This window comes from Trachypithecus francoisi, unplaced genomic scaffold (assembly GCF_009764315.1).
Source record: "Trachypithecus francoisi isolate TF-2019V2 unplaced genomic scaffold, Tfra_2.0 Lachesis_group3, whole genome shotgun sequence".
Lineage (NCBI taxonomy): Eukaryota > Metazoa > Chordata > Mammalia > Primates > Cercopithecidae > Trachypithecus > Trachypithecus francoisi.
This window is the reverse complement of record NW_022681468.1, coordinates 42,328,654-42,342,400: the sequence shown is the minus strand read 5'-3', so window position 1 is coordinate 42,342,400 and position 13,747 is coordinate 42,328,654. Positions and strand designations below refer to the sequence as shown.

The following is a 13,747-nucleotide window of genomic DNA, read 5'->3' as shown; positions in this document are numbered from 1 at the left end:
TTTGAGCTTTAACCATCATCCTTTCTATTTTTCCCCATAATCTCCTCTTCCCCTTTTAAATCCTCACTTATTCCACCCATTTCTTTTTCCTTCATGTACGCAGAATATTAGCAAGTAGCAAAGCCCAGAGGATGGATTTGGCTATTAAATTTAAAAAGAATCTAAAACAACTGTACTAATGAGCAGTCAATAATGTATTTTCAACTAAATAAAATTGAACTAGGCACTGTTCTATATTAAAAAAATATTGCCTAAAGCAAACTTTCATGACAGAAATGCTGCAGTCTCCACGTCAGTACAGATTTTAATGCCACAATTATATTCGAGAAAGCATTATTCACATAAGGCATGTTAAGACAGAATTAAGTCACAGTGATTAATTTGCTTGTGGATTAAAGCTGAATTCAAAAATCTATAAAACTATGTGGAAATGATAGAAGGAAATCTTCGGGTGAAGGTTTTTTCTCTAATTAGCTTCAACGAATCATTAAATTTCTTTGTACAAGCAATTGAAAAAATATACAGCTATTTTAAAACTAACCAGAGAAGGGAAGAATTAAAACAAAGACATTTGGCTTCATATATTATATTTCCTTTTAAAGTACATATTCATAGTTAAATTTGATAACCTCTATTTAAAATATTTGAAAAGAATTTATCAATAAAATATAAAATAAGAAACATATAGTAATAAAATGTATTTGCCTTATGGAGGAACAGGAAGTCTACTAGAGATCTCTAACATTAAATACTGGATAATTGTTAAAATTCAGATACTGTTTATTAAAGCTACATCCAAAAGTACATACATAATTCTAAGATGGTGACTGCAATTATGGAATTTATATTATTATTATCATCAACTTTTCATTTTATTTTTCCTACACTTATATTTTAACAGGTTTAGTCAATTTAACTCATAATCAAAAGTCTATGGCATAGATAAATAGATAATTGATGATTGATAGAAACATAGATAGGTAGATACACACACACATACATAGAAAGTTTTGTTACAAAAGCCATATGTGCTCACTCGCTGCTCTTTTGAGAACAGACTATACAAGGGACAAAGGTGGAAGCACAGGCCAGTTAGTTGGTACTAGAAAAATCCAGGGAAGACATGATGATGATGTGGACCAGGTGATAGCAACGGAGGTGGTGAGAATTGGAGGTAGAGCCAAAAGGATTCAGCAGAGGTTTAAATGTGGGAGATTTTGTCTTAAGCAACTGAAAGGTAGTGTTTCCATTAATTTCACTGGGAAAGAATGTCTGTAAAACAGGTTTTTAGGAGATGATTGGAAGTTTGGTTTTGGACAACTTCACTGGACATGAGTAGGCAGTTGGAGGGGAGAGTCTATAGTTCAGGGAATCGAGTCCAAGGTAAGTATGAACATTGAGTGGTATTGGTTTAAAGTCATGAGACTGCAGGATATCATGAAAGGATGAAATACAGACAGAAAAGGGACGAGGCACAAGGACTAAGCTCTAAAATACCACCAAATTTTAAATATTATCTTAATCAAATTCCTTTCAAGAAATGTGCTACCAATTTACACACCTCCCAGAATTATACAATAATGCCAGTCACCAGCCTTTGCTAAGACTGGGCATCACCTTTGTCCATTTGCCATATTAAAAATGTTCCTATGTCTTTTTGTTTGTTGTTTTTTAAGTTTTAACTCTTTGTTCCAAGTGAAGATAAGCCTTTTTTATGTTTATTAGTAATTTACATTCTGTCTTCCATAAATTACCTATGTCCTCAGATCATTTTTCTCTCCAAGTATTCTAACTCTTCTTATTAATTTATAAATCACTTTACATATTAAGGTAATTAACATTTCACTTGCAAAATTTGTTGCAAATGCTTTATGTCATTTTCATTTTCATAGTTTTCTAGAAAGTGTGAAAGATTTTACACTTTTTAGCAAAATCTATTTGTCAGTTACCTTGTTATATATTCCATTACTATGTGCAAAGATAAATATATTCACATATTTTCTTCTAATAGTTTATAGTTTCTTGTTTTTTGCATTTAATTCTCAGTTCTTCTGATATTTATGTTAGGTCATGAGTGAAGACCCTTATAAATATTTTCTTAGATTTTTAGTTCATTTTATAATGATATTAAGTAATATGTCAATTCCATCTTTACAATTCATTCTTTAACTTATGTTCAGTTCTTCTCCCTAGTGGAATCTAGTTCTGAGATACCTATTCCCTCTCTTTTCTTTGGTTACTAATTCTTTTGTCTATGCTTCAAGTCTTTATTATTGTATTGTATTATATCTTTATTATTGTATTTTAAAATTAAATATGTATACATATACTATTTTATATATAATTTATGTTATATATTTATATATAATCTATATTTTATATATATATATATATAATTTATTTGTTAAATAGCTGAATGCCTAACAGGCATAGGAGTCTTCTGCTCTAGTTGTCAGGTTCTTTACAAAACCAGAGAGCTGAATGTCAGTTTTTGTTTTCCTCTTGTTTAGTATAGCATATGGTGTGTAATCTAAGGATCATTTTTAAATTCAGTCTCTTCAATGATGCAGTACTAGAAATCCCTACACCCCTTTCTAAGCCCAGAATTTGGCAGATGTCTTTCCTTCCTTCTCTTTCCTTCAGTGCTGTTAACCTAGAACTTATGCATCTGGGTGGGGATTTTCTTAATAGACTGGGATAAATCAATACAGGCATAGAGTATGTTTCATACATGAACAAAGAAACTTTTATATTTGTCACAGTTATTTAAATATGCTTCTTCTATTCGTCAAAAACAACTTTAAGGATTCCTCACTCAGTTAAAAGCCACATCCATGATTTTTTTATCCAAATGCTAACCAATTTTGATATCTTAAAATATCCCCTTAAAAAATCTTTTCATTGAAATTAAATTTTTATTTCACTTTTAGTATTAGTCCCCCCATATTTGTTCTATTACTCCATTTTCCTTGGATACTTTGCTAATCAGAAGTACCTTTCTGTAACGGCAAATGAGCAAGTAAACAAAAAAAAAATATTTAAGGCAGTACATGGTAGGTACCTAGAAATTTTTCCCTGCCACATGGCATGTGCACTTTGAGAGACATTGCATGCCAGTGCAATAGACCCTAACTCCATCACGAATCAGACAGTTAAGCATGTCCTCAAGGGAAGGCTTGAAGACAATCTGGTCAGCTCCATTCATGAATAACTCAGTATTCAGGAACATAGACAGCAAGGACTCAAAACTCTGCCATGTACTAGATTTGTGCCAGAGGCCCTGGCTCAGACACTTTTCGAATATGTAAAAGGACATTATTCTATCATTTACTGATTTTTTTATTAGTTGCTATATGGCTCTATTGCATTTTCTGGAAAGGAAAGTTTCTTGCTGAGATAGTGATTGACGAGGCTGGTGGTTGTCTCTTGATCTGTTTCATTTAATGTGGACTTCAACGGATACCCTGATTTTGATGACTTAAATTCTGTTACCCTCACCTTCACCCAAGGAAGATTCTGTTTCTTCTTTGGATACTCTCTCTACTAGCCATATATTGGCTCAGATATACATTAATCAAATTCCATAGAAATGCAGTTTGCTTTCTTCCTTCTGTGTTCATGCATACCACTTTTAAGGGGCCATTTAACTGGAAAATGTATACTACATCTTGTAAAATATCGAAAGAGGAGTAAATCTCACCCCCTTTCACAATTCCTCCACATAGCTGACCCCTAATATCTCACCTGCACTCCCTCTGAAGGCTTCTTTCCCTCAACTCCTATGTTCCTCATCCATTCCCCACACCTCCACTCAACCATCTATTCCTAACAACACCTGCCCTGGCTTAAAAAAAACTTACATGTTGCTTCATGAAATTCTCCTAACTAAACATTACTTTTCTCATTTGCTTTTTCCCTTTGACAGTGAAAGATGCTTTTTGAGTGAGTCTTAAAGAAAAACCATAAGTCAACCTCACGAGGTTAAAAGAACAAAAAAAATTGTGGGAAATGGCCAGGAAGGTATTATGTCATCTAATTATCATATGTCAAAAATCAGTACCTAAAAAGAATAGTCTCCACTGATGCCTATAAAGTAAAATAGCTCAAGACTGGTTTCCTCTAAAACTCTGTGCAAGCTTTATTTTTCATCTTCTGTATTTGATGTGAATCAGCTGGGTGTAGGAAGTGAGGATTTTTTTTAATTTGTTTTTATTTATTTCAAGGAGGATCTTGAGTTCTTCTTTGCCCCAAATATGAGATAGATGAGAAAAATTAAAATCAGCTCCATGAAAAGGCAAGGAAGAGATTAGAGATATCAGATGATTGGAGAGGAAGGCATCTATTTTATAGATGTGTGTAAGGCAAACTAGAAAATAAAGAATTATAAGTTCTTTATAAAACATATGAGATGGGAGAAATTTAAGTGGAGGACAGCATAGAAGGTACATACATTTTTAATTTATAGCCAGGAAGTCTCTTTCGAATTTTTAAATGAGCAAAAAAGGCAAAGGGGAAATCAAGAATAAATTCTAGCAGGAAAAATGGCAGCACTCTGAGTTTTAGAGGAATGCAACAAATTACTGTGACAGATAATGAGTGTTTTAGGGAAATGGAATAATGAGGTATTTTCAGGAACTGAATTTTCTAAATTGAATGTGATGACTGGTACTAATGGATGATTAACGGTTCGGTGCTTTGCACCCTCTAAGCACTCAGTAAATATGATTGATTGATATGTCACTTACAAATACAGAATAACAGTTATGAAGCAATTATACAAGCAATACGTGAGTGGAAAAGCTTAATGCATCTGAAGATCCTACTAAAATAGAAACTAAATAATAATAATAATAACCCATACCTTTTCTGTGTCAATGCCTTTTGACATGGACCATGTTGAGACAATATAATCCATGACTCGCTCACTAAGGCCTTTTGGGACCTGATAGAGTTTTAGGAAATCCCGTACATTGTTCAGCATCTCATGGTATCGGTTGGTGTTGGCATACATTTGCTGGAAAATTGTTGTAACATTTCCAAAAATAGTTGCATAAAGAAGAGCTGAAAGGGAAGAAATGATAAAAATAAAACAAATATCTCACATAAAAAATTATGAATATTTGCTAATCAATGAATAATTTGACAGAGACATCCTTATAAACTTGTAGGGGTGAATGCATGTTGAACTCTGAGAAGATTGCCTGACACCTGGTATTCCCTCAGAAAACATTACCTTCAGTAGGAGAAACATGACTTTATGAGCATGCACGACTCTAGTCAATATGACAAAACATGAGAGTCATCACAATATTTTCTGAAGAATCAGATGATCCAAAGTTATAATTTTGCCTAAGAAATCCTATTTGTTACTAGATTAAAGTTATCCTCCACTTTGTCCTCCTGAATGAAGCCTAATCAATTTAAATTTTTCAGAGATTGATGATCTAGTTTAGAAACATATGCTCTTTCTCATTACCTGCTCCTTCCAGCTTTTGGAATACTTCCCTGGTTATAAATATTTTTGACAGAACATCAGAAATTTAGGGAGTGGAGAGAAATTAATGTGCTTCATGTTTAGAAGGTTGTGAAGATAAAGAGATTTGGAGTTTTTAGCTAAAATAAAACTTTGGCAATGCTGAGAAATTCCAGTTATTAAATTCATATAATTATTCCAGTGATTTTTTTTATTCCATCATTTTAATTAAATGTAAAGTTAGCTCACTGACGACTGTCATTCATCTATGGGGGACTACGGGTGGTATACGGTATTTCAAAGCCCCGACTGCTCCCTCCTCAATCCATAATTCACCAACTCTTCTTTCTCCAGATGTAGTCAGGCTATTAATGCTGACAGGATCCTACAAAAGCTTATTTAGAGTAGAGTTCAGCCTAAACTGAACAAACTTCCGATCTTCAATAGCACACTACCTGCAACCTGCCCTGCCCCTCTGGTTTCACTCCCTTGTTAACTGGAAGCTTTTTTGAAAAGGGGGCAGTACTTTATTCACCTTAATGTTCAGTACACAGGCATTCCATAAGCATTTCACAAATAAGTAGACTCACAGGCAATGATAATTTTCATCCTACATCCTCCAAGCATTTGAAAAATGACTTTAAACAAAATATAGGCTGTTTCACTTTGCAGTTTCATCAGCCAAATCCCATTTGATGGAAGTGGTATAAAATCAAGCTAGAGAAGCAACTCAAGATCTTTAATATACTGCTTTTAGAAAATTATTTGTTTTTTTTCAAGAAGAGCTGTTCTCCTCTGAGTGTAACAAATTATAATTTCACAACTGAAAGCTATTATTTTATAAAAATTTCATCAGTTTTTCTGCTATTATTTGATGCCAGTGCAGGACAATTTTTTAAGACAGATGATATTTTGTTAGACCTGAGTAGGAGGAATAGAGTGTTGACATTTTCCGACTAAGTCTTTATACCTTTGAATATTTGTATTTAAAAACAAAAACTTATCCTTTCGTCAGTCTTTCAAAAATGTCTTGTGTGCATATATTTCTTTTCATACTTTGAAATAAATGTGTTTATCTTTAATGTATCAATTTTCCATGTTGAAATGAAGAGTTTACTAGGATTGTGGATATAGTATCCTGAGATCTTGATTCTATAAAGAATTATTAGGTTTATTAAAAGATATAGAGTTCTTTCCTAAGAAAAAAAAAAAAACAGAAAAGTAACTAAAGGTAATCATGGACTTAACATCTCTATTCCACCATTGTTGCTTTTAAGAAAAACAAACAGAAATAAGGTTAACAAATTAATGACAGCAGAATCATCTAGCAAATATGGAATTTTACATTTTCAGAAAAGAAAAATAAGAAAAATTTACATTTTTAAAATAATGAGTATTCTAGGGGTTAATGAAATAATACTGCAATTACGATTTTTAGTAGTGCTCAGCTATCATAAATGGTCAATAAATGTCACAGAACTACCTATTATTTTAACATGTTTAACTTGTTTGGCTCTCTAAGATGCTTGAGATATGCTACATTTGCCAAATGTCTTATTACTGCCTTTTAGTTTAACAAATTACTACGCATTTCATCTTTTAGGGTACATTAAATGTATACACAAAATATATTCTGCTCATATAGAAAGTTTAAGATAAAATATGAAGAATCTGCTAATGTATTAAAAGTTTGCAGCACTAAGAAGTGAAGAATTATCAACATTCCATTAAGTTTGGCATATTATAAAAATATCCACTTTTTGGTTCATTTTTCATTTTCATTATTTTATGAACACATAATAATTATACATATTTATGAGGTATAATGATAGCTTGATATAAGCATATAATGTATAATGATCAAATCAGGGTAATTGGTTATCATTTCTTTGTGTCAGGAACATTCCAATTCCACTCTTCTAGGTCTTATGCAATTTACAATCAATTATTATTCCCACAGTTGCCCTATTGTGCTGCTGAACACTGGATCTTACTTGTATTTTTGTACCCATTCACCAGCTGCTCTTTACCGCTCACTGCCTCTCATTTTCATGTGAATGTAGTGTCCCTGCATCGGATAAGACTAAACAAGATAATAATTTAAAGTAAGAGATGCAATTATACGTTTACATTTTTGTAATTTTATTTTGAAATAATTTTAGACTTAAAAGAAGTTGCAGAAATAGTGCAGAAAGCTTGCATCACCCACATGCAGCTTCTCACAAGGATGACATCCTACACAATTATAGTAATATAGCAAAACCAGGAAACTAAGAATGGCACAGTACAATTAACCAAACTAGAGAGATTTTTTTTTGCCAGTTTTTCTTTTTTTCATATGCATTTGTTTCTTCAGTGTATAGTTTTATAAAATTTTATCACATATATAGATCCATGTCATTTACATATATTTTTTAAAAGAGAAATCACTTCTTCCTTATGAATATCTTCAATCTTGAGTACGGAATACATTTCAAAAGAGATAGTGTGACAGCATGTATGATACTCCAGCAAGCAGGAATAGCGCTGCCCACTGCGCCTGTGTTCCAGAACAAATGGGCATATCTTTAATGACAGAGGCCTTGGAGCATGACACACAGTAATAAGGGAAACTGATCTCAGTAGAAGCTCCCTCTAAACTGTCAGCTCTCAAAATAATACCTCCCTCCCATATTACAGACACTCCTATCTTCTTGGATGTCTCATCATTATTTAGATCTAACACATCCAAAAAGGAACTCAGTCTACAGCACCCTCTCTCCAACAGCCAAATGCACTTTTCACCTCTGCAAACAGCAAAGCCATACCTGGTTGCTCAGATCAAAAACCTCAAAGTTATTCTTCAATCCATTCTTTGATTCATCTCCTATATCTTATCCATCAACAATTCCTGTTCGCTCTACATTCAACATATAGCTCCAGTTCAATCACTTCTCACTGTCTCTACCAGCATGCTTGCAGTCTCTAAAAGTGTGTGTCTTTGGACCAATTACTAAACCTCCATTGGCCTCTATGTCCTCACTTAGAACTTTAAAATTACACTGGAATCTTCACCAAAGGGTTGTGTTAAATGAGATAATGCATATAAAACAGTATTAAAAAAGAGTCTAGTAGGGACTAAGTATCCACAAAATGCTATCCATCATCATCACCACAAAAATCATTTCCCAAACAAAAAGAGTAATCATATATATATATATGATCTTGGCCACATATAATCACAGCACTGCCTCTTCCACTGACCATCACTCCTGTCAGTCTTTTCTTTATTCCCTCTGCTTCAGTATACATCTTCTTGATGCTAATCAAACAACCTAAACTAATTAATTCTTCAGGGCCCCTTTACTAGCTGTTCCTTGAACACTCTTTTCCATGATCCTCACTTGGTTTGTTTCCTCTCCTCATTCAGGTCTCTGATCAAAACCTGACTCATTGGCTGGGTGCAGTGGCTCATGCCTGTAATCCCAGCACTTCGGGAGGCCAAGGCAGGAGGATCACAAGGTCGGGAGTTCGATACCAGCCTCACCAACATGGTAAAACCCCGTCTCTACTAAAAATACAAAAATTAGCCAGGCATGGTAGCATGTGCCTGATATCCCAGCTACTTAGGAGGCTGAAGCAGGAGAATCGCTTGAACCCAGGAGGTGGAGGTTGCGGTGAGCCGAGATCGCACCACTGCACTCCAGCCTGAGTGACAGAGCGAGACTCCATCTCAGAAAAAAAAAAAAAAAAAACCCTCACTCATTACTGAGGCCTTCCCTGACCATGCTGTCTAAACATCCTCTTCCCCCACTATCACAATCTACCTCCTTACTATGTTTTATCATTCCTTATTTTATCACTACTTTAACTTTTTCTTTCTCTTTCTTTCTTTCTTTCTTTCTCTCTGTCTCTCTGTCTCTCTCTCTCTCTCTCTCTCTCTCTCTCTCTTTCTTTCTTATCCATCTTTTCCCTTCCAAGAGGGCAGGTGTGGGCCTGGTCCTTTTGGCTCACTGTGGTATTTTCCCAATATAGACCAGTTCCTAGAACATGGCAAGTGTTCAAATATTTTTTTCCAATAAATTCACACACCAAAAACTAAGAAACAGTTTTTCAGAAACATTTTATTTTCATATCAAAATCTCACTATCAGTGTTACAAACATATAGAAGGAATATACACTGTTAAGGCAGGTAGGGGAATGAAACATTTAAAGGCTAAGGTTATGAATTCCCATGGTCTGGCCAGTTTTGTAGAGACCCCTTACATTATTTTACCTTTTGAATGGAGGTATCATATAGTCAATTCATGTACTTTACTATTAATAGTAATAAATAGGTTAATTTGTGACAATTTCATAAGGGTCTTTTTATATCCTCTCCTGCAGACTTATAGACTTAAGATAACTGCTAATTGTGCAAGCTAATCATACTTAAGGTCTTAGTAAATCTGGCATACAAACCAGCAAATGCCTTATATAAAAAGTCTTACATTTTTCTTACTCACAAAGGGATTATTTTGAAGATAATTATGACACATAAAAGATGGAATATATTGGGAGGCCGAGACGGGCGGATCACGAGGTCAGGAGATCGAGACCATCCTGGCTAACACGGTGAAACCCCGTCTCTACTAAAAAAATACAAAAAAAAAAAACAAACAACCCCATCAAAAAGTGGGGAAAGGATATGAACAGACATTTCTCAAAAGAAGACATCCATACAGCCAACAGACACATGAAAAAATGCTCGTCATCACTCGCCATCAGAGAAATGCAAATCAAAACCACAATGAGATACCATCTCACACCAGTTAGAATGGCAATCATTAAGAAGTCAGGAAACAATAGATGTTGGAGAGGATGTGGAGAAATAGGAACACTTTTACACTGTTGGTGGGATTGTAAACTAGTTCAACCATTATGGAAAACAGTATGGCGATTCCTCAAGGATCTAGAACTAGATGTACCATATGACCCAGCCATCCCACTACTGGGTATATACCCAAAGGATTATAAATTACTCTACTACAAAGACACATGCACACGTATGTTTATTGCGGCACTATTCACAATAGCAAAGACTTGGAATCAACCAAATGTCCATCTGTGACAGACTGGATTAAGAAAATGTGGCACATATACACCATGGAATACTATGCAGCCATCAAAAAGGATGAGTTTGCGTCCTTTGTAGGGACATGGATGCAGCTGGAAACCATCATTCTTAGCAAACTATCACAAGAAGAGAAAACCAAACACCGCATGTTCTCACTCATAGGTGGGAACTGAACAATGAGATCACTTGGACTCGGGAAGGGGAACATCACACACTGGGGCCTATCATGGGGAGGGGGAGGAGGGAGGGATTGCATTGGGGAGTTATACATGATATAAACGTTATGCACATGTACCCTAGAACTTAAAGTATAATAAAAAATAAAAAATAAAAAATAAAAAAAAAAAACTAGCCGGGCAAGGTGGTGGGCGCCTGTAGTCCCAGCTACTCAGGAGGCTGAGGCAGGAGAATGCCGTGAACCCGGGAGGCGGAGCTTGCAGTGAGCTGAGATCCAGCCACTGCACTCCAGCCTGGGCGACAGAGCGAGACTCCGTCTCAAAAAAAAGATGGAATATAGACCTTGCCTCCCAATGGAAGGGGTCACTAATTCTTTGAGAACTCTTCCATTGAGAGGCAAACTCTATATTCTGATCCCTTGAATGTAGGCATACCCTATGACTGTTAGACCACTGGAATATTGTGACCACGATTTTGTGCCAATGTCTAGTCCTAGAGGCCTTACAAAACTAGAAACTTGTAATTCCTCACTATTGAAACAACTGCTCTTGGAATCTAGTTTTCATGCTGTGGGGAAGCCCGAGCATTTTTCTGGAGAGGCCCACATAGACAGGAATAAAGACCCCTAGCCAATAGCCTTGGCTGAACTCCCAGCTAAGCACCGGCTGTAGCTGAACAATTTACAATATTAATATTAGTATACATTTCTGGTTAACACTTAAGGTTACATAAGTGGTTCAACCACTCCTTTTTTTCTTTTTATATTCATAATATTTAAGAATGTTACTTAAGAAATAAAACAAAACGTTCCATCAGTCTGTGATTGTATGTGCAAGATATAGCTTGAGAACATCAGCCTACCAGCCATGTGGCTGAGTCAACTAAGTAGAGTTTTCAGGACCATTGAAGCCATCCTAGCTGATACTACATGAAGCTGAAATAAGTCACACCCTCATAGCCCTGTGCAAATTGCAGATTCATGAATAAATTAAATGATTATTCTTTTCTTAAGCCACTAAATGTGATTAGTTATGTAACTATGATCAATTTAGCGTTAATAACAGTGATTCTCAAATTGGGCAGGGGTCCTAGAGGAGGAGGGTAATGAGTCCTTTATGACACACATCACAGCCCAAGAGAATATTCTGAAAAACAATTTTTAATATATAATATAGTTTTATATTTTAAAATGGAAAAAATGCCTTCTATTTTTATAATATGAATATTGAAGACATGAAAGAATACACAATATTATCAAAAAGAGACAGGTTGAAAGATTGAACAATGTCGTAACTCATCACAGACATCACTATTCATTCAAGTATTATTGAATTTAGTAGATATTTATTGGACACCTAATATATGCCAGCCAGTATACCAGCCACTGGGAACACAATGATAAAAAAGACAGACATAATCCCCATCCTCAAGTAGTATCCACTACTCCCTATAGAAAACTATTAGTCCTTAATTCTCCCAAATTATATTCTTTGAAAGAAGATGAATCTTTTTCTTTTTATGGTTTATAAAAATTCATATAGCCAACCTAAGCATATAAACAATATAGTTTATTTCTCAGGGTTAAACAATTTGTAGAGTCAAACAAAAATCACATTAAGTTAATTAACTGTAACCTGGCCTTCACTCTCATGAATTGCTCACTATAAGAGATCAAATAATGATATTCAGATCTCTGAAAAAATGTTCTCCAGTCATTTCATTTGCTCATTAGGTCAAGCTGCATCTCTCCATCTCCTTATTAATAATCTTTCCTTCTTAGATACTACATTTTGTGTCTGTCCATGATGATAACCAATACTAACTTTTCCTAATTATCTTCCTTTTATAAATCTTGCCAAGTGACTATTGGCCTTAGACTGAGCAGTTTAAACTACTGATATGATAATGCATTTCCAGTAACGCTTAAGGCCTCATAGGTGGTCCAACCATCATTTTCTATTTCTATTTCTATTCACTAAAGTTCACCTTTAATAATGACATTTAAGATGTGGAAGGAAAATGTTCCAGCAATCTGTGATCATCTGTGTAGCACACAGCTTGTTAAAACATTTGAAATGGCTCCGGTTGGACTTAGCACAAAGTGAAGAAGTTGATCTTCAGAAACTTCCAGTTTCCAAGTTGCTTTCCTTCCTTCTCTCTCATAATGGCTCCTGGCTTCAATGGATGCTTTTTTGCAGTGACCCATATATGTAGGCACCCTCTATGCATCCACTATGAGCCAGGCAATTTCTATTTTCCAATCTTCACTTAATCTACATCCCATTCCATCTAGTATCTGGGCTGTGCCAATTAATTTGTTAGAAACTGGTCTCATCAATAACTTTAAGTGTTAAATATTGAAAACTATTTGGTGCATTTTTCCCTCTAAGAGATGCTGGAATTTTGAAAGGGAAATTCCAAATAATACTGTGAGTTGACTGAATCACTATTTGAATGAACTGTCAACTAGTAAAACTAGTTAGGACACAGCAGGATCACTTTTAGAACTTACCAAATTTTAGTATAATATTGGATAGATGTCACCCAGCTTAGAGCTGATCCTGTGATTACCATAACTGACTTTGCCAAAATAGCCTCAATAATTACATGGTAATTATTATTGATATTATTTCCTATATGCCCTAAAGAATCACTTAACTTTAGAAAGTTAATCACAAACCTGCATTAATCAATTACTAATGTAACAAGGATGGAAGAAATGGAGGGAGGAAGAGGAATGAAGGGAAAGATGTGGGAAGATTGCTCACTTGAAAAAATTGTAAGAAATTAACATAAAAGTAAAAACAAAGACTCAAAGTATCAAGAGGGCTTGATCTCCCCTTTATCCTTCTATGACAGTTATTCTCTTTTAAGCTAAATGTGTTAATCAGGGTTCTCTAGAAGGACAGAACTAATAGGATGTATCTTGACTTAATCTTAATATATAATCTTAATCTTAATATATAAAGGGGAGTTTATTAAGTGTTAACTCACATAATCA

At 34.7% G+C, this 13,747-nt stretch overlaps 1 protein-coding gene across 2 annotated transcripts in view; it reads right to left on the bottom strand.

Annotated features, from left to right (window-relative positions):
* KCNH5 (potassium voltage-gated channel subfamily H member 5) overlaps positions 1 to 13,747 on the bottom strand; it is a 351,127-nt gene that overhangs the window by 147,602 nt on the left and 189,778 nt on the right. For both annotated transcript variants that reach the window (XM_033187796.1, XM_033187797.1), the window contains exon 8: positions 4,862 to 5,061. In XM_033187796.1, coding sequence (XP_033043687.1) covers positions 4,862 to 5,061 — 200 coding nt within the window. The remainder of the gene's footprint in view (positions 1 to 4,861; positions 5,062 to 13,747) is intronic.